This window comes from Scomber japonicus, chromosome 10, assembly GCF_027409825.1.
Source record: "Scomber japonicus isolate fScoJap1 chromosome 10, fScoJap1.pri, whole genome shotgun sequence".
Lineage (NCBI taxonomy): Eukaryota > Metazoa > Chordata > Actinopteri > Scombriformes > Scombridae > Scomber > Scomber japonicus.
In genome coordinates this window covers 13564218-13592078 of record NC_070587.1, presented here as the reverse complement: position 1 = coordinate 13592078, position 27861 = coordinate 13564218, and the positions used below count along the sequence as shown (strand labels likewise).

Here is a 27861-nt window from a genome sequence, read left to right as displayed (position 1 = left end):
ATGATGGCGGCAGCGGGATGCGGATCAGCAACCGCGGCTGCCGGAGGAGGCCAAGGTGGAACCGCTACGGCCAGAGGTCGTTTCCCCGGTCGGCCTTGGTCGTCTCGTAGTCGTTTGCGCTCTGAGAAGCGATGGCAACTCGGACGATCCGGTTTAGAAGCTGACGATGTGACTAACGGAGGGCCAAGGCCCACAAACCTGGCTCTGTCGTTAAACGAAGACCAGTCTCACTTGCGCTTACTTGGGATAGAGGCTAGCCACAAGATCCTTGGCCAAGCTGGATACAGCTCTAGTGGGAGTGAAGAGGTGAGGCCCCAAACCGACCCAGGAGTTAGTATCTTTATTTCATCTTTTCGCATTTTGTGTGATGGTTAAATGTGTTGAGAATGTGTGCTATCTACAGCAGTGTGTCTGGTTAGTGCCATGGAGAAATGTCAACATCCTTTTTGCTAGGCTAACGATACCTTGGTAAGCTAACATTACATGCTAACTAATGTTAGCACAGTGCAGCTCTCCATGATATTTAATGAGTCGCAACACAAAATACCACTTCAACAAACCAACAGAGCAGTTTAAGTTACATTAGCGCTGTTTCCCTCAATTGCTATCACAGGGGTTAATAATATTTAAAGGGGATACTATGATTGCACTCTATTTTAAGAGCCCGTAAGTGAGTACGCCAGTTTGTAAACAGGCATCGCAATTATTTCATGTATGGCCCGCTCGTTATCGGGCCACAGTAGCAGCGAGCTAGTAGTAGCCAACACAAAGAACGGGAAGGCTAGCTCCTCTGTATCCTGCACAGCGGCTACTGCTAACTGATCTGTTTTCGTAAGTTGTCCAGATGCTTAGCTTGTTTAAATTGGATAATAAACCAAACTCCTGCTTACCGGGGATACTACGTGTCCTATCTAACGTCACTGCAATGTGAACACTCAGTTAACTAAGTTTTAATTATGGCTAAGTAGCATGTGTGTAAATTCCTTCAAGATAAGGGTACGGCTAATTGCTAGCCAATGTCACCAAACACGACATGTTTAAATGGTGGTGCAGAAGTGTGCCAAAGCCAGTTGCACCCTTGTTGTCAGAAGTGAAAGGTCCCTACGAATACACATGTAGTCGTTAGCGTCTCTTCGTTATTCATGAGAGAGGAGCTGCTTGTGGGCGCTGAGGTCACAACTGCAAGCTTCACTTAGATGTACAGTAAAGTTACTTGGAGGGAATCGCTATTACAGACCTACCGTCCCCTGCAGTTTCGTTGGAGGCTGCGCAGGTGTCTGTCATTCAAAGCAAAGATAACGTGTAACTACATGATCAGAAGTTCAGAAAGAGTTTTCCTAAACAGTTAAAATGCATGCAGTTGTTTGTTAGTAATGTAGTCTTTAGTTAGTGTTATGTCTTGAAACTCAGATGAGATTAATGAAAAGATTTTCGTTAATAGTGGAACTGATGAGAACAATTGTCCATTGTCTGTCATTGAAATAATTGATTTAAAGCTGTGAGCAACATTGGACATTGATCCACAATGAATGTTTTGATACATTTTGTTCAGTTTTTTTTTTCTGGTGGCTTTCACCACTTAGACACTTGACAGTGGACATTTATGCTGCAGTCTGAATGCTATGTGCTTAACGTTCAACACATACTTTTTACTGATAGTTTAGTAGTCGTTTACAGAGTGATGTTGCTTCATGTGTTAATTGTCTGTTCTTACTTTCAGGGAGATGACTTCACAGGATTTGAAGCTGAAAGAAAAAACTCCAAAGGACGTTTATGGTCCCGACAAAACCCTTCCAAAGGTAAAGAGAAATATATTGTTGCATCACATAACATGAATAGTGTAATTAATGATGAACACACAAGTTCAAGTTTGAACTAAACATGAAATGTAATTTTAAAAAGGTTTGTTTTCTACTGCAGTTTTGTATTCACTGAAGATGTTGTGGGTTTTGTAATCTTTTATTTTTTTGTTTTGTAGGTGATGCTGTCAACACAAAATCTAAACAACAAAGTGAGAAGCTACCACTTAATACGCCAGCAGTGGAGGCAGCTATTAGTCCACCCGATCCTGTAAAGGATGTAAAACCCATGGAGGAGATACAAACCTTATCTCCTGAAGCAGAGCCCGCAAAGGACTGCAGGAAAGGTTCGAAAGGAAAAAACACTATGGATCGACAGTCCACTAAAAGCGGAGCAGCAACACCAAGGATTACTATAAAGTTGGTGGCCAAAAAGAAAATGAAAACCGTAAAGGAGCCCCATAAAAAATCTGTGAAGAAGTTGAAGATAAAAGGAATTCAGGATCAGCCTAAAGCCAAGGACATTCAGGGTGACCAGATTTCAAGTGCTCATGTCAAATTAAAAACTGAACCACATGATGATAAACCTGGCACAGAAGATAAAGGAGGGGGAACTTTACCTGAAAGAAGGCGTGGAAGATCTGCTTCAAAGACAACAGAGTCTGTTTGCCAGACTAGCGCCAAAGTTGTGGCTGACCAAAAACCAAAAGAGAGAAAATCAGCCGATCAAGTTGACACTGTAAAGGAAGGCACGACTGTAGAGCCAAAAACAAATGCAAAGCAATTAAAGCATAAAGAAATTGCAACAGAGCAAGCTTCTGAAGGGACTCAGCAACTGATTCGTAGGAGCAACAGAGCCACCAACCCACACTCGAAAAAAGTCTCGGACAGTGCAGCTGAACCTGAAAGTCTTAGTAAAAGTGATGCCATTCTTGTGGAGTCTAAATCAAAAGTTTACAAAACAGTCGAGGCCAAACCATCGATGAGAAGTGATGGACGAAGGCAAAGCAAAAGACTCAATAAGGATGCTACAGTGCCAGAAAACCATGGTCCATCCTCTACAGAGACTGATAACTTAGCAGTACAATCCAGTGACAGTTTGCCTTTGATAAATGATGAAGAGAGGGTCCCAAGTTTAAAGCTGATGAAGGTCAGAAACCCAAAATATGATGCACAGTCCGGTGGGAAGAATTCAACGCGAAAGAAAAAACGTAAAAAATTTATCTGGACTTTAACATTAGTAAAGGGAAACATTCAGACACAGGGTGCTGAAAACACTGTCAAAGTAACAGATAAGACTGTGAGTGAAGTGGATCAGTCCACTTTGTGTGACACTGGTGTTAACAAGAGTTCAAAGGGGATGGATAAGATATCAAAAGTGGATAACTCTGCCCCACAAGAGAGTAATAACACAGGCAGTAATGAGAAGGCTTCCCAAAACAAGTCTGACATGCCATTTGAGGAGAAGTCCACTATACAGGTGGACGTTGTGGAAAACATAACAGAAACACCTCCGCAAGAAATCACTAAAATGGATTGCGGGAAAGTTCCACCTCTTCAGATAAAAAAGGTTTCCTCTCCTGGTAAACACAAAACCTCGAAACCATCCTTTTTAATTCAGCAAGTTAGTCCTGTGCCTGAAAAGAAAGAGGATGATGTCCCGAAAGATTTAACTGAAGTTAAAGAGGATAAATCATCGTGTCCGGATGCTGAAGACACACCAACCAGGAGGCTGAGGAGGAGAACATCAAGCCTTGATTCACCGCAAAAAAAACCTGACAGTCTTAAGGCTGTGACAACTCAGAAACGGAGGTTGAGAACGAGTCCGCAGGATGAGGATACCCCACAGGTGCCCGTTGAAGATTCCTCTCAGGTTTTAACAGAAAATTCCAGCTCACATGTTCTTCCTGAAAACTCCTGTCAGGTTTTAGCTGCAGACTCCTCAGAGGTAACCTGTGTAAACTCCTCTGAAGCTCCTGATAAGGATTCTTCACAGACCGCTGACGACCCCCCACAGGTGCCAGGTGAAGTTTCTCCTCAGAAGATGGAGAATGAGGTGGAACCACAAATTAAAGAGGCCAAACCATTGCCCGTGCCTTCTAAACCTAGAAGATGTAGAAATAATAAACTGGGAAAGAAGAGGCCTGTTCAAAGGAAGAAGACTGTTGTTTCTGTTGTTTCTCCTGAAACTGCTGTCAGCTCAGAGTTGGCTACAGTTGAAGTGGTTAACACAGAGTCTTTGCTAAAGGAAGATAGTCTGCCTTTAGTAACAGAGTCAAGTCCGTCAGAAACAAAAGATTGCCCCCAGCCTGAGGCAAAACAGGACACTGTATCAGTTGAAGAAGAGCAGATACCACCACCCGTAAAAGAGGAAACAGACATTCAATTGATAGATAGTCAACAATCCTTGGCATCGGAAAGCCAAGTAAGTGATCCAAAAACATTGTGCCTACAAAAGAGATCCCTCAAGAAAGTAAAAAAGAGGCGTAAAAGTTTGATTGGGCAGCGCCAGAAACACAGGCACAGGAGCAGGGATGGGAAGTTTGCTCCACTTAAATTATCTGAAAGTCAGAAAATTGTTGAGGGGGATGATGACATTTCCACCCAGTTGGTAGCTACCACACCAACCCTGAGCTCTAAACTTATGGGAGTACATAAAAAGTACAAGAAGAGACTGTCGGGCCTTCAGTTTATTGGGTCTAAAAGACCAAATCCACAAGCTAAAATAATTTCTAAGCTGATAGAAATAGGGCTTGACAAAGATAATTTGAAACAGGAGGAAACTGACACATTAGTTGATGGGGCACGAGCAGATGTGGTAGATTCTCAGCCTGGTAAATCAAAGTTTGTGAAGAACATCAAGCACTTCATTATGCCTGTTGTAAGTGCCAGATCCTCACGAGTGATCAAGACCCCACAGAGATTTATGGATGATGCTGGAATGTCGGTACTGCCTCGAAGAAACTCCCCAAAGAAGGGTTTTCAACTGGGCTTGCAAATACGTCCAGGAAAGAGACGAGATGATGGGAATGGCAGAGCAATGTCCCCCATCTTGCCAGTTGATGAGGAGGACATATTGAGTGAAGCTCAGTTCGATGTCGATCTGCTTTCAGCTCAGGGCCTAGATGACAGCGCTGACATAGCTGACAGCCTGTTTTCTGAGACAAAAAGTGGCAAAATTGAAAAGAAGCGACCTCTTCTCAAGAACTCTAGTTTCAAGTGGCATGTGCCTGAAGAGTCGAGGGAGGAAGTGTATACACTGGACAAAACTCAGACAAAAACTGAGGATCTCTTTTTATCGTCACCAGTTGATAAACCCACAGAACTATCTGTTGACCTCCTGGACGCTCAGAAAAAGAAAACTTCCCCCAAGTTTAATAAACAAGCAGCTCACCTCAAGATTTATCAAAGACTAAAGAAGCCACACACAGGACTTCCAAAAAGCAAAAACACAACAGAGATGGAAAGCATTAGTAAACCTCTTCAGCCCCCCGTTGATTTAGCTGAAGGACTTGATGATGAGGCCATGAGCATTAGCCTGAGGCAACGCAACACAAACACAGAGAAGGACAAATCCAAGCTCAAGATAGAAGACCTTGACAGTCCTGGAGTTGTGAGAAAAGTTTCTGTGTGTGTTGGGAATACAAACTCCAAGTCTCTTCTGTTTCTTCACGGCAAAGAGGATGATTTAGGTGTGAAAGACACTGCCCAACGTCACTCAGGTAAGCAAAATAATTCAAAAGCAACAAGTTACCGAACGTTACAACAAATAGCACATCACTTGAAGAAAATACTATGTAATGGACTAGAAACTGGTATGTATTACTTCATGTTCACAGGAGAGCAGCAGAAATCAGGTGCAGGTGAAGGTGATTATCCTGGGTCTATGGACAAGGGAGCGTCACAAAGAGCGCGCCTCACTGGTGCAAATAAAAGAATGTTCAATCTCCTCAGGAAAGCCAAGGTCCAGCTCATTAAAATTGACCAGCAGAAACAGCTCAAGTCATCTGGGGTATGGTTACGCTCACCACAAGCACATTTTCAGTCATTATAGACGTAAATTGTTTATTATTAGATAAGTACTATGTAATATGAACTGCTGAAGATGAGGAAAACATAAAAAGACTCAAGTGTTTTGAATAATACGTTTTCTAGTTTTTTTGAAGCTCAAGTGCTGATGCTTTGTTTTTGCCGATTAACCCTTCAGCTGCTATCTGGCCAAACTAGCGCCAGGTCTAGAGATGTGACCTCTAAGAGACAAAGAAGAAAGCAGAGGGTGCAGCTTGATTCTGATGTTCCAGTCAAGACGGAGACACCTCAAGGACAAGTAAGTGTACAAATCAATAGGCATGGATTGGGAATTTATCCTATTAAAAATCTTGTTTCTTTCAGTTTTCTGTGTTTCATATGTTGATGATGAGATTTTAGATTTAACTGTCTGCTCTGGTCAAATGTGTCAGTTTACTGAAATGTAGTGATACTTAATTCATGACCAGTGGCTCTATCAAATTGAAGCTGCTGCCAATTCTAGTCTGTTTACATCACTGTTTCAGAGTGTTTTTGTTCTGTTTTTTTTTCTTCCAGCCACAGCTCATCTCCCCACTGTGTCAGGAGTTCCGTAGAGCAGGAGGTCCACGCATCAAGCATGTTTGCCGAGCAGCATCTGTGGTACTTGGGCAGCCTCGAGCCTTGATACCAGATGACATTCCCAGGCTTAGCGCCTTACCGTTGCATGAAAGAAGTGGCATTTCCCCTTCAGCCATCACAAAAGGTAGCTGTGAACTGATTGCCAGTCATCTCTGGATTTTTCTTTCTTGAAATATTCCCCAAAAATTTCTTGTGACTTCATTATGAATTTTCAGTTTGATCCGTTTATTTGTAAAATACAAAGAGATTCACAGCAACATAAATTGAGCTGTTTTTCAAAAAAAGATTTAAGGCAAGGCAGCTTTATATATATATATATGTATATATATATATATATATATATATATATATATATATATAGCACATTTCATACACAATGGCAATATGCTTTACATAAAACAAATTTGAAACAGCAAAATGTCCTAGCCCATGACTCAGCTTTTCAGGATATTGCTTTTCAAATCATCTTTTCATCTCCAAACCAAAATTAGTGACACTGAATTATTACTGATTGATTATTCATAGCTAAGCAACATGTGATTGGTGTTAGTTTTCCATTCGTCTTGAATGTGTGTTGTTACAGATATTGGCTCTCCCTCAGAATCGGATAGTCCTGGGCTGTCAGATCCAAAGGTCACCAAAGTCAAGAAGCCAACGAATTTTGTGAAACGAAAAGGACTCGGGCCGTTTGGGTACCGCTCTCGGAGGTGTGGAGTTTGCAAAGGTTGTAACCACGAGGAGGACTGTGGCAAGTGCATGAACTGTCTTGACAAACCCAAGTTTGGTGGTCCCAATACCAAGCGGCAATGTTGCGTGTAAGTTGACGCATATTTAATTTTTGATGTTGTAGTGGAGCACAGCACTGTATAAAAGGATTCTATATTTTATCACAAGGTATAAGAGATGTGATCAAATTGAAGAGAGGAAAGCACGCCGACTAAGTGGAAGAACAGCACCCAAAGGTAATTTTCACCCGAGCATGATATCATATTCCTGTGATACTTGTATAACATCCGGTGTGACAGAGACTTGACTTCTCTTTCTCTAAAGGACCTTCTAAGCGACGGCGATCCTCGCTAAGCGGGGGACACTCAAGCAATGATGAAGGGAACGAAGGTGCTGCAGATTCACCATCCGGTCTCCAGGGTGATGGCCACAGTCCATCAGTAAGGAAGCAGCCGAAGCGCATTGTGAAACCTCGCGTCTACTTTGACCTGGTGGACTACGATTCCGATCTTGATGACAAAGCTATCTCAAGCTCAGCCTCGCCAGCCAGGAGAAGGGGACACGGACCCCGTTTCAGTCAAGGTAGATCAACACTCAGAAACAAGATTAGTTTTGTGTATCATTCACAATCAGTCTGTTTTAGACAAGAGGCGTCACTAGTGGAGCTGCTTTGCCTATGATAATTCTCGAATATGGCAGTTTTTGTGCCAGTGTAATTTTATCAACAATCTTCTGGTTAGGCTAGTCAAGCATTTTTATTCTTAGCACCACAGTTAAGTATTTGCTCACCCATGATATAGAGCTGTAATGTTTATACATACGTTATTACCACAGTTTTCTTTTGCTAGTAAGAATACCAAGTCTTGTGTTTTGTCTTTTAATAATAAACCATGTTTTTTTCCCCTGTCCTTCAAAGACTTTGTGTCACTGGATGGATTCCTAGGAGACATTTCAGATGAAGAAGTCAGGCATCGAAAGCCCAGCTCACACCGTGTACCACCTCCTCGTCGTAAGCCCGAGAAGGTGGGTAATTCAGGGTTTGATCAGTGCTGCTAAGGTTCAACTACACAACTTGAATTTATGTTTGATTGCACTGTCACCCAACAAGTGTCAATCACAAGTACATACGAAAGGGGAAGTAAACAAAGCTGGACGGAAATTTCAAAAAGGTCTGCACTGGATTAATCAATCCCATTTAATTACATATGTCACACATCTGCCAATGTTGTGTCTGAGAGCATGGTAAATGCAGTTTGTTTGTATTCTGCCAGCTTTTGTGATGGTGTAACTGATAAATCCCCACATTCCTTACTGCCCCTCTCTGCAAAATCTAGGACATGTTGTCTATTATTATTTTTCCAAAAGAAATCTCTGCATTGTTATGAGCCACAGGGTTTCTGCTAGAGTATTGCAAGCCTGGTGGCCTGCTGGGCCTAAGCACCAGCAAGTTTAAGCCTCCCACCAAAAAAAAAAGAAAAAAGACACTTGGCCACCAGACCTGACATCTTTTCTGGCAGAAACCCAGAGCCAGCAATTCCAGTTCTTGTTCACCCACTCCTTAAGCAAGGTGTGTAAAACGTGGGTGCCATCCACAGCTTTTCAGTTAAGGTTACTGCATGGTTTCACTTGGAACTCAAATATGGATAATGTGTATTTTAATATATGTAAATGTAAATAGTTTTGGCCTTAGTAGCATCATTTTGACTCTATACACTATGCTATATTAATTTTCCACATGAAGTATGAGCTGGACTTGAGTTTGATTTATGGTTTGTGTGTTAAGGTTTTACAACAGAACTTATGCACTTGGCCGCCCTAGCCATAAGCTTAGGCTACACTGTAAGGCCATGTTGAGACCAAATCTGGCTATGTGACACGTAGGATTCTGCGGTGGTTACATCCTTGTATTCCCTCATGACAGCGTTGTACAGCTGTGGAAAGGTCATCGCGGCAGGGATCAGTAACTCTAAACAATCCAATGCTACATGGTAAACAAGATCTCTTCTCTTTCCAATGGGCATCTTTGGTCTGTTCACTGGCTTATTGGCCACCGCGGTGTGATGTTGGGTTGCATTCTGGCAAAAAGGTATTGAAAGTTGAACGGGCCGCTCCATTTTTTTTGTGAGCCCTATGTGGTCCCCACTCCCACAGTGTAAATGCACTGCCCCAATTCAAATGAATGAGAGGGCTGCCGTTTTTCACATATTGCTGGATTTGGTCTGAAGGCTGTGACTTTCAGAGATGCAAACAACTCACCTTTCGACAAAATTCGCCATTTTAATAGAACAATGGGTCACCTACGAGAGTCGTGTAGATACGATGAGAAATTTTAGGGGGTGCTGATGACAGGGAACAGTAGGCTACAGTGGATTTCGGAACCAAAACAAAAAACGCGGTGTCTGTCTCTGCTGCATACACGGAGGACTCCGCATCGCCCCTCTGAGACAGAGACGAGCAGCTAACATTAGCCTCTGCTGTAGTTTGCCGTCACTTCCCGTCACATTGCTCTTCTCTGCTCTCAGAGAGTTTGTTCTGTTGCTACTTTATTCCGCCTCACTGTTCTGTATAAAAGGTCCGGACACTGAATAGGGGGACAGAGCTTCGTCAGTAAGTGGCTACAGTCACTGATCAGGATGACGCTGTGGTCGAGCGACCTAGCAAGTGAATGAAGTGAGGGAGCGGTGACTGTAAGAAAGCCAGTGAATCAGATCAATAACACTTTATTTTCTGACTGTTTCAAAGTGGTTACGTTCAACATCACAAATAGACTTCCCCACACACCTCCACTCAACACTGCAGCTCCACCTCAAACCTCTGAATCTGAAACACTGGTGTAAAAGCACACAGCAGCATTATGCTTGTTTGCTTGGTTCTGTTAAAAAACGGTCCTAATGAGAGATCTTCTTTATTTCCACCTGTACAATAAATCAACTCTGATCAGATCGACTTCTAAGACATCTGGAAGTCTTTTATTGATAAGCAAAGACAGTTGCATATAACCTTTTAATGTTACTCTAAGAGTGCATCAGAATGATGAATTTGACTTGAAAATGTAAAAATGTTTCTTCCACGGGACGTGCCACCAGACTCCTATAGGGTTGGACTGAGGTTGACATTTTTTCTTCTATTTGTGTGATACAGGATTCTTGCAATTCACTGTTATTTTATTGGCAATATGTTAGCAATCATAATAATTAAAATAACTCATAATATATATATGAGAGAGAGTGAGTTTTGCCGCGAGAGAGTGATATGTATTTTACCTACATGTAGATGAGTGGCTGCAGGACACGTGGCAGTGTTCACATATTTGCCTGCAAACGGTATGTTTACATGGAGAATTAAAATGTGTATGCACTCAGGAGCACAAGGTGGCGTAATGCTCCCTGACCTTCACCAGAATATTTTTGAGCTCTGCCAGTTTTTCCCAATATAAACATAATTTAGTATAACAACATTTGAGGAGTTAACTCCTGTTAATTAGATCACAGCAGACAAAGTAGCAGCTGCAACAAGAGTCTACTGCTGACCTACCTGCACATCCAAATATACTGCTCACACCATTCATGTTCTTAATTGCATCTCGCAGATGTGTTAATCTCTGAGGAAGTAATGTCAGATACACAGGGTATCTGTGATGCTCATGAGAATATGTCAATAAAAGTGAAGCATTTGAAGTTTTTGAGGATGTCCATCACTGTTCTCACTCAAGTTTTGGTTTTCTCTCAGGGTCTGTCATCTCAGGGTCCCTTGGAGCAGACTCCTCCCAGTGTTCTGGCTGCCCTGGCCCATGGATTTGAGCAGAGAGATGTCGAGCCTTCTAAACCTACTCACAAAATTAGGGTTGATTTCAAGGTAGGTCACTTTTTACAGTGCCTTAAATGTATATTGTTAAATAAACACACTTCATATATGATGGCTACAGCAGGCATAGACTTCCTGTTTTCCTGGCATCCATTCTAAAAATAAACACAAATATATATAAAACATTTTAACATGTTTAACTTAAAGCGATGGTTCGGCTTAATTTCGAGCTAGAAGGAGCAAGAAGCAGCATTGGAAAGTTGTAAGTACACCAGGAGTTTATTAAAATAACACTTACCTGATAGCTTTTACTCTGCTGCTACTGCTAAAGCTAAAACATCGTCGAAATCTCGCACGATCACTGAAATACCGTGTGGTCGCACGAGATCCCGCACAGAGCACATCTATTGCGCCGGAAGAGACTAGTAGTAGTAGTGAAGAAGGAGCAAGTCTTCACGTTCGATAGTAACCTCAAACTCTGCCATGTCGTTGATGTCTTCTGCTGTACTTACAACTCTCCACTGCATCGATTTATGAGTAAAGACCCTATTTGTACTACTGTAGAAGTTTGATAACAATCCAGGCATTATTAGTGGGGTCATTTACCAGATACACTGTTGGTCCCATAACGCCTGTACTAAGCCATTCGGATGATGGCTCTAACTCTCTCTAACTCTCTCTGGCTCTCTTTCCAAGATGTTATTGTGATGTGTGTGTGTGTGCGCTGTCTTGGTTTTCAGGAGGATTGCACTCTAGAGAATGTCTGGAATATGGGTGGTTTAAGTATATTGACCTCTGCGCCGCTCATGCCACCTTACGTCTGCTTCCTTTGTGCCAGTAAAGGCCAACATGAGGTAACTGCTTCATACTTTTTGCCCCATGTGAATTAAAACAGCTGCTTTTCCTGCCACCTTAAATTTGTAAACTAGTGGCTGATAAGGTTCTGATCGTCTCTTAGTAGTTAAACATATAGTACCAGATGCTGACAAGATTTGTTTCTTTTCTGGACCATTTTGAACCTAAAAAGTCATGTTTATGTTTGTGAATGACTTTTTACAGATGCTGTATTGCCAAGTATGCTGTGAGCCCTTCCACCAGTTTTGCCTTGAACCAGCGGAGCGCCCATCGGAAGAGAACAAGGAAAACTGGTGCTGTCGTCGATGCAAATTTTGCCGTGTGTGTGGCAGAAAAAACAAGTTCTCAAAGGTACAAACTGTTTCATTGCCTGTTTTTGCTAAATTGGACTTATCATTATAAATGTAATCCAGTTAACAAGTATCACATTTTTCTCCATCAGCCTTTGTTGGAGTGTGAAAGATGCCAGAACTGTTATCATGGTTCCTGTCTGGGACCTAATTATCCAAAACATAACAAGAAGAGGAAAGCTTGGGTATGTTTTTGTCACGATTTAAAAAAAAAAAAAAAAAAAAAAACCCACAGTCATACATGTTTACTAAAAGCATCCTGAGTTTGTAATACAATGATGGCCAATGCTGATATAATGGTTTCTGTTCAGGTTTGTATGACATGCATCAGGTGTAAAAGTTGTGGAGTCACACCAGGGAAGAGCTGGGACACTGAGTGGAATCACGATAAAGGACTCTGTCCAGACTGTTCAAAACTCTATGAACAAGGTGAGGGAAGAATGTAACCTTGACAGTACATTTGTTTATCATTTGGTAATCTGTAAGCTTCAGAGTGATTTAGTATCATTACTTTGTGTTAGGGATAATCTTCACTGAATGCCTCTTTCTCTTATAAGGTAACTACTGTCCAATCTGCTTCAAGTGCTATGAGGACAATGACTATGACAGTCAGATGATGCAGTGTGGCACCTGTAACCACTGGGTACATGCCAAGTGTGAGGATTTAACAGGTAGGTTTTAGCTATGACAGTGGCATGGCTCTAGAAATGGCAATGCTGGGTCAAGTTTTGGTTTATTTTAGATACAAGTTATGATTAAATAAAAAAAAGGATATCCAAATAAGAAAGAATTTAGTGAAAATAATAAAGTAAAAAAAAGTACAGTAAAAAAGGATTTCCTCAGTATCTATTATTTGCTGAGCATGCTCTGTTTATTGTTGAATGAACTGCATACTGTGGATGCACAGTGCCACCATGATTTAGTTAAAGCATTTTCATTAAATTCCTCTCTCCTGATTTAAAATGATTTCAGATGAACTATATGAGATCCTGTCCAGCTTGCCTGAAAGTGTAGTGTATTCCTGTCGGCCGTGCAGTGTGACCCAACCCAGTGCCTGGAGAGAGCTGCTCTATATTGAGCTCAGAGCTGGGGTGGAGAAGGTGCTGGCTTGCTTGCTTTCTTCCACCCTCACCCAGCACCTTGTTACCTGCACACAGGTAAAAGATTCAGCCCTTCTTTTTATAGATCAAAAATGTTGTGCTCTTACTGGAACTTTTGTATTGTCTGTGTGAGAACTGATGTTATTGTAAAACTGAATGTCAAATATGCTATGGTTTTTACTGCAGTGTGAAAAGTTGGTTGATCCTGATAGTGTAATAGAAGGACAGCCAGCCTGTGACCTCCGAGCTGTGGGCAAGAAGTTTGACAAAGGCCTTTACACTACATTGGTGAGTCCTTTTTCTTTTTTTTTAACCGCTATTGTACCTGTTGTTGACCTCCATTCTAAACAAATTTTCAGCTGTGTGATTGAGGTTAAACATCTTAACATGTGTTTTTCTTCAAATATTGTTAACTCTGAAGAAAGTGTATTAATCTCAGATAGCTACAAGTCACATGAATTAAGTGAAAGCCAACACAACTCACTGGTTCTTGTAACATAACTATATTTGTCCACTAGAGGTCAGTGTTTATTTTTAAATTCCAAAATGAATATGCTGTTCAACCAATTAGTGGCACAAGTGTGTGTCAACTCACCTCTTCAAAGCTACATTTTAACCCAAGAAGAAACTATGTAAAAATATTTAAAGCGATGGTTCGGCGTCATTTTGACTTAGCGTCATATGCACCATTAGGCCTATCTAAACACCCCCTCAGCCCTTTTTTAAAAATTTGGTCTCAAATTGGTGGAGTTAGAGCCATCAGCCGAATGGCTTAGTACTGGTGCTAATGGACCCAACAGTGTATCTCATAAATGACCCCATTAATAATGCTTGTTATCAAACTTCTACAGTAGTACAAATAGAGTCTTTACTCATAAATTGATGCATTGGAAAGTTTGTAAGTACACCAGGTGTTTATTAAAATAACACTTCCCTGATGGCTTTTACTCTGCTGCTAACTGCTAAAGCTGTAAACATCATCGAACCATCGTTTTTTACCACTCCTGTGGAAATCTAAATAGGCAACCCACTGCTCCATCATAACTGAACAATATGAAGTAAAAAACATTACAGTACAGTATGTGTCTTTTTTACGTTAAAATTTTCATTTTATGTAACTTTATAGGTACTAACATGCATATCAGAAAGGTTTTACTTGTAGTGTGAGAGATTTATCCTAAAATAGAACAGGTTTGTGCGACGACGTCAGAAACCAAATGTGTTGTGACAACTGTGAAAAGCTGGTGTCATAGAGAGACAGTCTCTCCTGGAAGACTTTCACAGTGCTGCACATGCTTGTTCACACAAATATTGACTGAAATAGTTGTGTAAATAATGAAAAAAGAGAGCTCAAGGGAACTCAAACAATTACTTATAGAGGGGTACTAAAATTATCTTTATTTTTCGTAGAAAATGTTCCATGAAGATGTGGTTCAGGTGGTGCGAAAGAGGCTTGAGCAAGAGGAGGATCTTCCAGAGGAGCAAAGACCCACTGCCTTGGCACGCTCTTACTATTTAAAGGTACTACATCAGAAATGACTATTCTTTCAACATCAGTACATAATTTCTCTCATAGTTGAATTCATTCTCATATTTTATATTAACCTTTGATCAAATGCAAAAGGGGTTGCAGCTCTACAGAACTCTTTCAGGTTGTGGGTGGATAGGGCATCTTACTTTTGAGCTAAAAAGACATGTTGCCTGAATGATGATCATTCAGGTTAAGTTATGCAGTGTTCATTGAATTAAGGTGAATAAGAATCATTGACTATGACTGTGTTTCCTTTAAGCTCCTTGAGGAGGTATTTAATTGGTTCAACAGCCAAGACCCAAAGGTGTGGAACTCCTGTACCAAAGACTTGCCCATGTGAGTAATGGTTTCCATTCACTGGTCACATGACCGTTATCATAAGTATGTATTTTGTCTACAGCAAACCCTATTTGTGCAGATTGTGAATTAATATGAAAGTAGTGCTGGAAAAGACACTGTTCCTTTTTTCTATGGCATCAAAATAATCATATTTTTCTGTCTTTTATAGTGGGATGCTGACCCATGCTGTTCATCCTCCCACAACTGAACATGTTTATGCCCAGTGGCAGGAGAGAGAGGAGCTCCCGTCTAGGGCTCCACTGGGGCTCTTACAGGAGGATAATGGGCAAAGCTCAGATGTAAAGGAAGAGGAGGCAGCTTCTCCGATGTCTGGGGAGCCAACAAGCCGGAACCACTTCAAAACCAGCAGGGCTGTCAGGTTCAAATTCAAAGGTAATACAAGAGAATGTAAAAAAAATAAAATCATTAAATGTCTACTTGTAATTGTTTGGATTGTTGCTATTGATAGCAGGCAGGGTGCATGCCTTGAAGTCTTTACTTATTTTTATAGGGAAAAGGGGCCGGCTTTCAAAAGCTGATCTGGACACTGGATGGTCTAAGGAGGATGAGAGACAGTGCTCTTTGTGCCAAAAATATGGAGACCTTAAACCCAATGTAAGTAATGCAGTAGACATGAAAATGACATTTGTGACACCCATTTTAAATGCCGAACTTAAGGAGTAAACTGCATGTAAACTCTGTACCGACAGCTTTGCTTGGTTAGTTAATAGATCATTTTTTGTGATTTTCTGCAGGAAGCAGGCAGGTTGCTGTACTTGGGCCAGAATGAGTGGGCACATGTCAACTGCTGTCTGTGGTCAGCTGAGGTGTTTGAAGAGGACAATGGCTCTCTACTACATGTGCACAGCGCGGTTACAAGGGGCCGCTTGATGGTAATTATCTACCTTATACACTGATTTACCTGTTAACCTGTTTTTAATAGTTTATTCATGCTAATTCATTCACAATATTTCTTAGAATTTCCATTTAATTCCTTTAAAATGTGTAAATGTAGCCTGACTGGCCTCTACTGATATTGATATTTCAAAATAATAACAGTCAGGCTCTGTTTGTAAACAAATATACATTTTTATAATTGACTGCCATTTCTGTATTACTCTGACTCAAACTTAACATTTCACCCTTCACCCCAATCAATCCCTGCTAGCGTTGTGAACGCTGCAACCACACAGGTGCCACAGTGGGCTGCTGCCTGACGTCTTGTCAAAGCAACTATCACTTCATGTGTGCCCGCTCCCGTCACTGTGTGTTCCAGGATGATAAGAAGGTCTATTGCCACAAACACAGACATCTGATCAGTGGCAGGGTAAGTTCTGGCCTTCTAACTTGTATCTTACTAAATGTTATAACAGTTTAAAGGTTTGAATTTTAATTCTGAGCTTCTGTATTTTCCTGTGTTGTAAAGGTAATAACTGGTCAGGAATTTGAGGTGAACCGCAGAGTGTATGTGGATTTTGAGGGGATAAGCCGCAGAAAGTTCTTGACTGGACTGGAACCAGAATTAATCAATGTGATGATTGGTAAGTATACTGAATTTATTAAGTCAAATGTCTGTTTCACTACTTGTAATTTCTTACGTTTATCAACACTAACTTTTGTTGAATTGTTTATTGCCTCTATACAGGTTCCCTACAGATTGATAAGCTAGGTGTGCTGTCAGAACTTTCAGCTAGCAAAGGGAAACTGTTTCCTGTGGGTTTTCAGTAAGTTGCATTTACCTTTTCCCAATTTATTAGATAAAATGTACTCACTCAATATACAGCACTTGTAAGACTTTTTTTTTCTTTTTTTTTCTCTAAGGTGTTCTCGTTGGTATTGGAGTACAGTTAATCCACTGCGCCAGTGCAAATATACATGCACAGTCCGTGAGGTCCGACCCCTACTTCCTGAGAAGCCTGTTGAAGATATGCCTGACCAAGGAGATAATCACACCATTTCTCACAACCCCTGTCCTCCACCTGGTTCGTGTCTTGCTGTTAAAGTATATATAGAAGAATATTAGGAATTGAGTTACAATTGTAAAGTGAAAGATACACATTGTCATTTTTTCTTTTTTCTTTTCCAGAACCGAAAGCCCAAGAGATTGATACAATAGAATTGCAACCCCCAGCTGAGGAAACCCTTGTGTCAGTCCCACCCAGCAAGTCAGATCATGGAGCAAGGCCAAAGATTCCCAGCTATCCCCAAACCAGGAGACCAGCTGGTGGAATGTCCCGACCACTGCCATCCCCAGGTAAACCATAAATTACAAACTTTTATGGAGATAAAAACTTAAATTGATAAGTTGACTCAATCAAGAACACACAAGTTTTAAACAGTTGATCAATTCTGTTTTGTTATTAGGAGTAGCCCAACTGAAACCTCACCACATATTAACCATAAGTGATCTGGAGGAGACTCGAAGGGTCCGTCGCCACAGTCCACATTCACAGACAACAGGCCTCCGCAATCACATGTCCCCCCCTCCTCTAAGCCCTCTGACTGGACCCATCACCCTCCGTGCTGGGAAATCTTCCCTCCCTACTTCCCCACTATTTCCAATTGGTGCTACAGATAACGTGATAAACTCTCCCTCAGCCCGCCCAGTCGGAGGTAGAAGTGCTTCCTCAGTCAGATGTCCTGGAAATGTAATGACCCATTGTACCTCAGCTTTCTTTCCTCAGTCTCCCTGGCAGGACAGTGCAGGTAGCTTTCTTTCTCCAACTATGTCTTTCTCCTCACCCGTACAACATTTACCCAGAACTCGACTATCATTTGATCTGAGCCAATCAGACTCAGTTGAGGTGCCACACAACTTCTTAGCTTCACCAGAGCCTGAAGATGTCTCTCCAGCAAATGGTACATCACCTCAGGAGGACTTACACCAACAGAAGGATGAAGAAGAATTTCCCTATAGTTCATTCCATAAGGATCCCAGCATGACTCTGGGCCAAGAGATGAGGACAGAACTGGAGATCGAAGAGACACTCCTTAATGAAGGTGTGGCAATGAACTGTGGGGGGCAGATCGTGGTGGAAGGTGATGATCAGGAGGAATTTTGGGGAAGAGCCCAAGATGTACCCAAGAGAAAGACCCTTGTTGCCAACCTGCCACGGTCTGCAGCCTCAGCTAGGGACGACATGGGCAACACCTCCTCTGATGATGATATGGAGCACTATTTTGACTTCTCACGGACAATAGTCAGTTGTCCAGGATCAAAAGATCATTCAAAGTCTCCTTCTTCCCCTTCCTCTCGGACTATGGCTCAACTGGATGGTGTAGATGACGGTACAGAGAGTGATGCAAGTATAGCTACCAACGATGATGCTCAGAAAGTTGAGGGTTCTAGTCAAGCGCCGATACAAGCCAAAAACCTCAATAAAAAGAATGTCCCTGAATCTGAAACTACAAACGGCACACAGGCTGCTCAGAGTCTGATCCTTAAAGCATCATCAGATGATAAGCACACAGATTCTTCATCACTCACCATCTCAGCTGCCAGCAAAAGCCCAACAGAGAGTTCACCTCAAAATCCACCAAAATCCTCAAAAGAGGCCAATATGGGATTTGTTTCTCCACAAACTTCTGGAGCCTCTGCAGTCAAAGAGCAAAACTCTGCAACTCCTGAGACTGTGCTTCCTATCCAAGTCTATGATCCTCTGCCTAACTTACTCACAAAGGTGCCTGAGACCTCATATTCAGAAGAGTTACTCCAGAGTTCCAGTCTCGGATTTGCCTCAGGAACGCCTCTTGTTCTTGAAAGATGTGACTCTGGCCCCAGTTTAACTGAGATGGTTCCTTTGTTAGATGACACACCACTTGAGACACAACAGTCTGAGCCTTGTAAACCCCTTAATACAGAGCCTGACAGCAGCCACTTTGTCTCATCAACCGAGGGGTCTGCTGTGATGTTGAATCACTTAACTGGTAATGCAATGGAACCCTCATTAGCAGAGTCTGCAGATAGTAGTCAGGGTGCCCTGCTGGATCTTCTTCAGCCCTCCCCTTTAATGTCTACAGATGTACAAAACCCTACTCAAGGCCTTGTAGACTCTCTGCAAATGTATTCCTGTTTACCAGGTTTCAGTCAGCCTCCTCTAACGAGTATTACACTTCAGCCAGTAACATCATCACAAGAGTCAACCTTTCCACACGCGGAGCCTTCGTCTACTAAACTAACCACCCTCAGTCCTGTTGGAGACCTGACACAAACACTTCTAAATGTGGCCCCTCAAAACGATCCACTGTTATCAGCTATGTCAGGCGTTTTTCCCCAAGCAGCAACCTGTGGTACTGTCTCAGTACCTATTTACTCCACACAAACACAGCCATTGGGCTCTACAGCTGTCACCATCGTTTCTTCCTCTGCTTCAATATCATCTCTTTCTGGACTGTGTTCAACTGCCCCAACATCACTCCAAACCACCTCATCCCCTGTGATTTTAAATGGCTACAGCTCCACATCTATGCAGAAGGAAGCTTCATCTGGTCACACAATCTCCATCAACTTTTCTACACCCAGGCCGACTATAGAACCTCAGCAGCCTGTGGTACCCCAGGCTTTACCTGGCCACGCCATTCTTACTGTGAAGGAAGTAGGAGGTCCAAATGTGGATCCAACACCACATGTACTACTGGTGAACCGCCTTGGGCAGATCTTTGTGAAGAACCCAGAGAGCAACACATTCCAGCTGCCCACTCCCAACTCCCCATCCTATAACTGTGTCACTCAGATTGCCAGCCTTTTGCAGAGCAATGCACTGTCAGCGACACTAGCAGCAGCTGGTAACATGTCTACTCCACCCCCCGGGGCCACCATAACAACAGCAGCTCCTCCAGCGGTCACACCTGCAGTGCAGAATCCAACCACAATCACACAGCTGTTAACTCACAATAACAATGGTGCAGTGGCATCAGTTAATGTCAAGAAGCCAAGAAAGAATGCAAAAACATCAAAAGATGAAACTGTCCCAGAGTTGAAAAAACCAAAGAAAAAGAAGGAGTCAAGTGCATCTAAAAAATCCAAGTCATCCAAGGCTAGTTGGCAGCCTCCTCTGTCAACTGAGAATCCTCCCATGACTCCTGCTGAAAGCGCCCAAGCAATTATCAATCAAGCAATGGCAAGTAACTACACCCCAAAGTGGAGTGGGCTTCGAACACTGAGCCCCTCTTCCCTGGTTTTGCCACCTGGCCTATTAATTGAACCCGAGGCTCCAGCATCTCATCGCTCACCAACACCAACTCCCTCTCCAGCTCCAACTCCTGCACCCCGCCCTCGCACCCACGTCCGCATGAAGAGAGTATCGTCACTTTCAGATCGTATTGTCACAAAGAAATCTAAAGTTGACTTCCTGCAACCAGAGCCCATCAGTGAGGTGGAGGAGCGCCACAAACCTAACTTTCCAAGCATCTCCAGCCGGGCTTCAGGAGTTCGCATCAAGACCCCAACAGTGAAAGGCGTACTGAACCTGGATGAGTTAAACGAGGAGCATTTGAGCAATTCCGACAGCTCAGGGTAAGATATTCCTCAGCTACAATATATAGTTTAGTTTTATGATTTTTATTTATTTTTACTTTAAGTCAAAAGCTCAAGGGAATGGAAAGATGTGTCCAAACTTTTGACTGGTACTGTAATCATTTATGAAATGAAGAAGTAAAAATAAATGAATCTTTCAGTCAAAATATCGTATGAATGGAAAATGCGCCATAAAGAAAAATCAAATAACAGTGTATACATTAAAGAAATCAATATCTGTGTATGAAATGAACATATTTTTTGCTCTTAAAAATGATATTGAAAAATGTCTGCCTTTTTTTTTGTTTTATATTGCCCATTACAGAGTATTACTGTTTAGTCACATCTCCTCTTCCTCAGGTCTGAGCCTTGGGATTATATGTCTCGAGGTGAACAAGGCAAACAACATGCTTGGGAACCAGTGGGACACAGCACCCTGACTGACTGGAAAAAATACTCTGGTATTGAATCATTTCCCTGAATCAGTGACACAATATTTCTGGCTAAATGGCTCTAACTAATGTATGACTAATTGGGCTCTTCTCTATTCTCAGAATAGCATGAAAATGAAATGAAAGTTGACTGAGTAAATTATTATATTTATTAGGTGCTGCCTCCACCTCAGATGATGAACTATCACCATCTGATGAGGATGAGGAATGTCAGGTGAACAGAGACCAGCCACACTTGCGATTTGAGATAACCAGCGACGATGGTTTCAGTGCAGAAGCAGACAGTATCGAGGGTGAGTCTGATTGTGCACAAGAAATATTTCTCAAAAGCCTCCGTACTATCTAACATGTTATCAAAATAAGATGATTCATTTGGTAATTCTTTATTTTTTTGATGTTCATTGTATTAACGTTATGACACTTAATTGTCAACTCTCCCTTCAGTGGCTTGGAAAGCAGTCATAGATGGGGTGCAGGAGGCACGGGCAATTGCAAGGTTGAGACCTCTGACTTTTCGGAGGATTACTGGTGCCCATATGATAGGTCTGGTCCATGATGCAGTGGTGTTCTTGTTGGAGCAACTTCAAGGAGCTCACCGCTGTCAACGCCACAGCTTTCGTTTCTTCAAACAGTTCAGCCAGGAGGACGATCTGCCTGTCAATCCCAGTGGCTGTGCCCGCTCAGAGCTCTACCTTAGGTTTGTTTACAAATTGCTGGTACCAGTCATTAATAGTAATTTAAACACTAGTATGATCTCTACTAACCACACTGAAGTGAACTGATCTTATGATTAATTCTATTTATTCATATGAGTGAATATAAGTACAGGTGTCATCCAGGGCTTTCCACACAGATATGGAGTTGCCAGTCAGTGGGAAAAATTGTCCAACTAGGAGGATCCGGGGACATGCTGCCCTGGAGGAATATTTTGCTCTTAAAAGCCCAAATTTAGTGACCTGTGGCACATTCTAATGTCACTATTTCTATCACATGCACTGATCTTAATTACACTTTGCCTAACTGACATGTTGTGAATTATTTGTAAAGGAAAATTAGCTCTTGTGCGTTTTATCCCACACAGTCTGTAAATAGCTGTTTATGAATGTATTTATTGACTCCACACACATACATATAGAGCATGTGAGGGCAGGGCTGATACAAACAGATGGGCATGTTTCACTATCATGCTCACACTGTTTTGAAGGGGAAGCTAGTGGTCATAATTGTACATGCGTAGCAAATCACACCTTTTTAATCAAAACTATTTTATTAGAATCAAAACTTAATGTGTATTAATGTATAGGCTGAAAATAAATCTGTGTGTATGCAGGGGGTATGGATATCGACACATGAACATACATTGACTTCAACAAGTAGTCAGCTGTTTGACTGGTACTTATGGAAAGCTCTGGTGTTATCGCATTATAAATAATATGAAAAGTGTAATGTTTTAACTGATATTTTACTTTTTGTATTTAATTTTCCATTAAGACTCATGTTGACCTGAAAACCTTTCCTTTTTTCTCTTAACAGAAAGTCCACGTTTGACATTTTTAACTTCCTGGCTTCTCAGCATAGACAGCTTCCTGACATTGGGCCTTATGATGATGAAGAGGATGAGGTTCTTTTGAAGTCCACAAGGTCAGGCTTCATTTAGATGACACTTTTTCCTGGGTTAAAATGTACTCTTAATCTCTTTGAATCTGGAATTATAACCTTTTCACTGAAAGAGTGAAAATCAGTCCACACATTGTACTTTTTAAAAATATTCAGGCCCTTTTTTTGTTGATGTTTTTGGTGAAGTTTTGTCTGTTCTTACTTTTAGACGGGCCACTAGTTTGGAGTTGCCCATGGCCATGCGCTTCAGACATCTGGAAAGGACATCCAAGGAAGCTGTAGGCGTGTACAGGTCAGCACAGATTCATGTGTAATGTTTCAAAACAGTGCTTACCTGGAGCCATCAGTGCTTGAGCCATGCTATTGCTTTCATAAAAGAAAATGTTGTAATCAGAGAAAGTAGAGGAAATTACATGCTCATAACTGATTGGATCGTTATTGTAAGAATTCACCAGATTAACGTGGCTATCTTACTGACATGCAGTCTGTAGACACATGTTTCAAATCACTGCGTTCAAAGAGCAGTCATGAATTCCCGGAGCAGTCATTCATTGCCAAGAAAAACCGCCAACATTCAAGTCCACATTCTAATGAAGAGCAATCAAGTTGAAACGGGGTGAAACATCTGGTGGACATTTGGTGTTTTGCTAGTTTACAAAATAATGTTCATGTAAATGCAATTAAGGCATTCCTGTCAACATATACATACAAGCTATTTGAAAAACTGAAAATTACAAAAAACTGTTTGATACTGTGGTTCGCTGAGGGAATGTAAAGCAAAAACTTTGAACATCATACACGACAGCCCATCGATTGTTTCTCAACTCAGAGGAAAAAACATCAAATTAGTCTGAGAAAATGGAATGAAACTGGTTTAATCTAGACCTGAATCACATAGTAGTCATAGTAATGAACCAGGATTTGCGCAAATGAAGTAAATCCTTGCTGGGAATATTTTTTCTTCATGAAAGGAAAAATTGTGCAAAATTTCAAGAGAGCCAGACAAATGGTGAAATGGTGAAGTTTGCATCACACTCAGGGGAGATATAAACAATTACAGCATTGTTGGAGTAACGACAACAATCGCAGACCACAGGTTTATATGCCAGATGTGCTGTTGAAGTTTTCTGGAAGAGAGACTAAGAGAGAAGTTGCAGTGTAGACAACATTGACCTTAAGACATGCAGTAGTCTTTGAACTGTAAGTAGAAAACCCCCAAATAAAACTATTAAAGTCATCATGATAACCATCAATCAATCAATCTTTATTTGTATAGCGCCAAATCACAACAAAGTTATCTCAAGGCACTTTCTAAACCAAACTCTTCAGGTTTTAACTTTAAAGAGACCCAACATTCCCACATGAGCAACAGTGGCGAGAAAAAACTCCCTTTTAACAGGAAGAAACCTCAGGCAGAACCAGACTCAGAAGTGGGCGGACATCTGCCTCGACCGGTTGGGTTGAGAGGAGAGAAAGGAAGGAGAGAGGAAGGATAGTGACGAAGAGGAGAGAGAGGAAGGATAGAGGAGGAAGCACAATGAAATCAACAATGAAGCTAGAAGGTCCGGGACTGGAATCCGTCATCCGGACGTCTACAGGCCCAGATTACCTGTGAGACGAGAAAGCACAGACAACTCCGGGGAAGAAGTTTAGGTTATTGAATGCATTGATAGAACATGAATGTTAATGGAAATAGATGGATAGAGAGAGAGAGATAACATTTTCACAATGAATATGTTAACAGTTTCATGTTAAGCAGGTAATGTTTGTTGCAGTTGAAATCTGTGTATATAACATACAGTTGATGCCAATAACAAAAAATGTCATTTAATCATACCAAAGTAATGATCACATTGTAATTTTGGCTTAATGTTGAAGTTGATTTGAGTCTGTACATGAGCAGACTCCATCACACTGTTTTTGAATTAACCTGCCTGATCTAACCAGTTCTACCCTTTGTGTACATCCATTTTAGATCTGCTATCCATGGGCGTGGTCTTTTCTGCAAAAGGAACATCGAAGCAGGGGAGATGGTTATTGAGTATGCAGGCATTGTCATTCGCTCGGTGCTCACTGACAAAAGGGAGAAGTACTACGATGGCAAGGTTGGTTCCATATCTTTGATCCGTTCTGTTCTAATGCATGTTGGTTAGCCACAGTAATTGAAGTTTAAAGTGAAAGACGTTATAGGATGTCTCAATACGTTCCATTCGTGCATTCACAGGGTATCGGCTGCTACATGTTCCGCATTGATGACTTTGACGTGGTAGATGCAACCATGCATGGCAACGCGGCAAGATTCATCAACCACTCCTGTGAACCGAACTGCTACTCGCGAGTTATAAACGTGGAGGGCCGGAAGCACATCGTCATCTTTGCTCTGAGGAAGATCTACAGGGGAGAGGAGCTCACTTACGACTACAAGTTCCCCATTGAAGACGCCAGCAACAAACTCAACTGTAACTGTGGGGCCCGGCGATGTCGGCGCTTCCTCAACTGAGAGGGGCCCTCTCATCTGTGAAGGGGCGCATCCTGTTTACTAGTAAGCCTTATATTAAGGTGGCACTGGATTGGGTTTGGGGAGGCAGTGGGCAGTCAGCACAGCAGGGGAATTAGCCACTATGAGACTGGTCAACAGAGGATACACACAGACATTTTCGGGATTGGAGAACAAGAGGAAGAAGGAGATAATTCTGTAACTCTTGAGAAGTTTCTTGCCTGCTGTGTGTTCACAAGGTACTTCAGAGTACAGCTAAATATTTTGGAGGAAGTAGTTTTGGTGTCCAAGACAACCGAATGAGATAATGGAAATGTGAGGGTTCCTGGATCAACACGGATGACGCCAACAGAATTTCTTTGATACACACGTCAAGCCTTATCTGTTAGAATCATTGCTGAAAACTTAGAGCCAGGCTTTGAGAGATTCCTTATATTTTATTCATTTCTGGGGGGGGGAGGGGTGTTTGTCTATAGTACACTTGTAATCATGATTGCTCCATCCTCCAGTGATGGGAACATTATAGCCCCATCTGTGCAGTGGTGAAGTCAGTTCTTGAGCCATACATTCACCCAAACCTTTATTTTTGTATTTTTTTATCTTACATTTAACACTTCTCATGTTGTGGATTTTTTCCTTTTTCTTTTTAAGACTTTTTTCTAAATCACAAGACAACCATGGTGCTACGCTTTGAAGGGTCTTCAACATCTTTGGTTGGACTAAGGTGTCCTGCAAATCAGGAATTGCTCACCCTGCTGAGACCACGTATCTTAAATTTATGCACTCAAGCAGTACTCTTAATGTCTTTGGAGTGTGTCTGCTAAGTTTCACACTAGATCTTTGATCTGGTGTTTTGACACTTCCTCTCTTCCTGCGTTGAGTTAAACTAAATCATTGCAATGTAACGGTTTCATTCAGTAACATAGTGTCATATTTATAAAGACGAAAACGTCTTTAAGAGATTTTGTTTTTTCCCTCGATGTACAGTGTATGTAGCAAACACTACTCAAGCCAAAAGTTAAGAGTTATGGTGAGTATCATTTTTTTTTTTAAATATATATTTTATTACTCTCATGGCAGATGTCCATTACTTATTGCAATAAGACTTCGCTGCCCTACAGTCACACATAAAATAATCAACAAACATACAGATTCTCTTCTTTTTGTTAAACCTGCTTCAGTTTTTCTCTTAATCAGGGAGAGCACTGCAAAAGCATCGCCACTGAGTGTGTGCATTCATCTCCTGCACCCTGTTTTTTTGTAATTGTGAACACAGTGCAAAGACTTTGGACATGTTGCTGTTGCGTGGTGGCTCGCAGCAAACACAAGTCTGACACGGAGCTGGAGAGAATGCACTGTGCACCTTAAAGTAATGTGTAATGTTGTTCTTAGTCGATGTACAGTGCCGTCATTAATGAGGTCGATCGAATTCACACACTGTTCAAATTGGTAGTTATATTTATTCATGTTTTGATTTCTGTTTTTAATGGTGAAAGGTTGTGCTTTGTATAAATGGTGGTGGTCTAGTGTATTAGGAGCCCCCCCCCCCCCCTCTTTGTATCCTTTTTTGTTTTGTTTACAAGTATGTCCTTTTGTTTCACTAATTTACTTGAATTTTCATTTGGGGCAATTGTGTCATGCATTTAAGCCTTTTTGACAGAAATTGTTCTAAAGCAGGTATTTTTAAAGAATCATTTTTATTTTATTTTTATTTTTGTTATGGTAGATTATTAATGGTCTTAGAATCAGTCACAGGAGTAAAGTGAGCACTGTTTGCCTCCCCAAGCCCATGATCATGTTTTGTTTTTTTCACCCTTCTCTCTCTCTCTCTCTCTCTCTCTCCCTCCCTCCCTCCCTTTCTCTCCAAACGTATTAGAGCAAAATTCCAATAGGATCATGCTTTGTCTTGATCTTAATCCCCTTTCCTTCTTGCATGTCCAATCACTGGGATGGAGCCCAGATTCACTTGTGTCAATAACCTACCTGACAACAAGAGCAGTCACTCCCAACTCCTTGCAAGGATTCTACCTCAGCTGTTTAGACAGATGTTTGGGAATACTGATGCAAAAACAGAGGACGATAATTTAAGAGTAGCTTGGTTTTAATGTCCTGCAGAGCTGGTGTGTGTGGGTGCGTCTGTGTTATTTTGTGTGTGTGTGTGTGTGTGTGTTTGTGTGTTTGCAAGTTTGCAATGAAGGATGGCACTCGTCAAAACCTGAAGTTGTCACGACCATCTCTCCCAGAATCTGTTCAGAAAGCTGTATGTTATATATACACACACACACACATATCTATATATATATAGATACATATATGTGTGTGTGTGTGTGTATGTATGTGTATATATATATGTATGTATATGTATATATATTTATATGTATACATATATATATCTATACATATATATATATCTATATCTATATATATATATAGATAGTAGGGTTATTTTAAAAGTAAGTGTAAAAGACATAAAAATGAGAAAATATGTGATCTTTAAAATTTAGGTCTTTGTTACCATGTACAAATAAACCCTGAGTTTGTAAATATTTGTATACATATTTCTAAACCTGTTTAATTTTTCTATGCACTTTTTTATTTATAATGTTATTTGCTTAATAAAGATGTTAAG

General features: G+C 41.3%; 1 protein-coding gene across 5 annotated transcripts; it reads left to right on the top strand.

Annotated features, from left to right (window-relative positions):
* Positions 1 to 27861, top strand: kmt2bb (lysine (K)-specific methyltransferase 2Bb). 5 transcript variants are annotated; one of them, XR_008321894.1, is made up of 37 exons: positions 1 to 330; positions 1721 to 1799; positions 1979 to 5521; positions 5639 to 5811; positions 6007 to 6126; positions 6384 to 6570; positions 7030 to 7261; positions 7341 to 7408; positions 7497 to 7754; positions 8089 to 8195; positions 10902 to 11027; positions 11717 to 11830; positions 12036 to 12182; positions 12274 to 12366; positions 12493 to 12610; positions 12739 to 12852; positions 13154 to 13338; positions 13468 to 13569; positions 14692 to 14802; positions 15072 to 15148; positions 15321 to 15544; positions 15663 to 15766; positions 15907 to 16044; positions 16320 to 16478; positions 16578 to 16692; positions 16797 to 16875; positions 16973 to 17133; positions 17238 to 17405; positions 17516 to 20666; positions 21027 to 21127; positions 21274 to 21411; positions 21563 to 21815; positions 22652 to 22759; positions 22944 to 23027; positions 24711 to 24840; positions 24960 to 27547; positions 27666 to 27861. XR_008321894.1 is itself a non-coding variant. In XM_053327505.1 (36 exons), exons 1-36 carry the CDS (start codon positions 1 to 3, stop codon positions 25233 to 25235), a joined length of 11655 nt encoding a protein of 3884 aa, XP_053183480.1. In that variant the 3' UTR covers positions 25236 to 27861. The 5 variants fall into 5 exon arrangements, 3 of the variants coding, with proteins under 3 accessions (XP_053183480.1, XP_053183478.1, XP_053183481.1); XR_008321893.1 differs by having other exon boundaries at positions 24960 to 27551; XM_053327505.1 differs by having other exon boundaries at positions 7048 to 7261; positions 24960 to 27861.

Coding starts and splice junctions, on each gene's coding strand:
- kmt2bb (XM_053327503.1), top strand. CDS start 1: ATGATGGCGGCAGCGGGATGCGGATCAGCAACCGCGGCTGCCGGAGGA. Junction 1,800..1,978: donor CCGACAAAACCCTTCCAAAG/GTAAAGAGAAAT, acceptor TTTGTTTTGTAG/GTGATGCTGTCAACACAAAA. Junction 15,149..15,320: donor TGTACCAAAGACTTGCCCAT/GTGAGTAATGGT, acceptor TGTCTTTTATAG/TGGGATGCTGACCCATGCTG.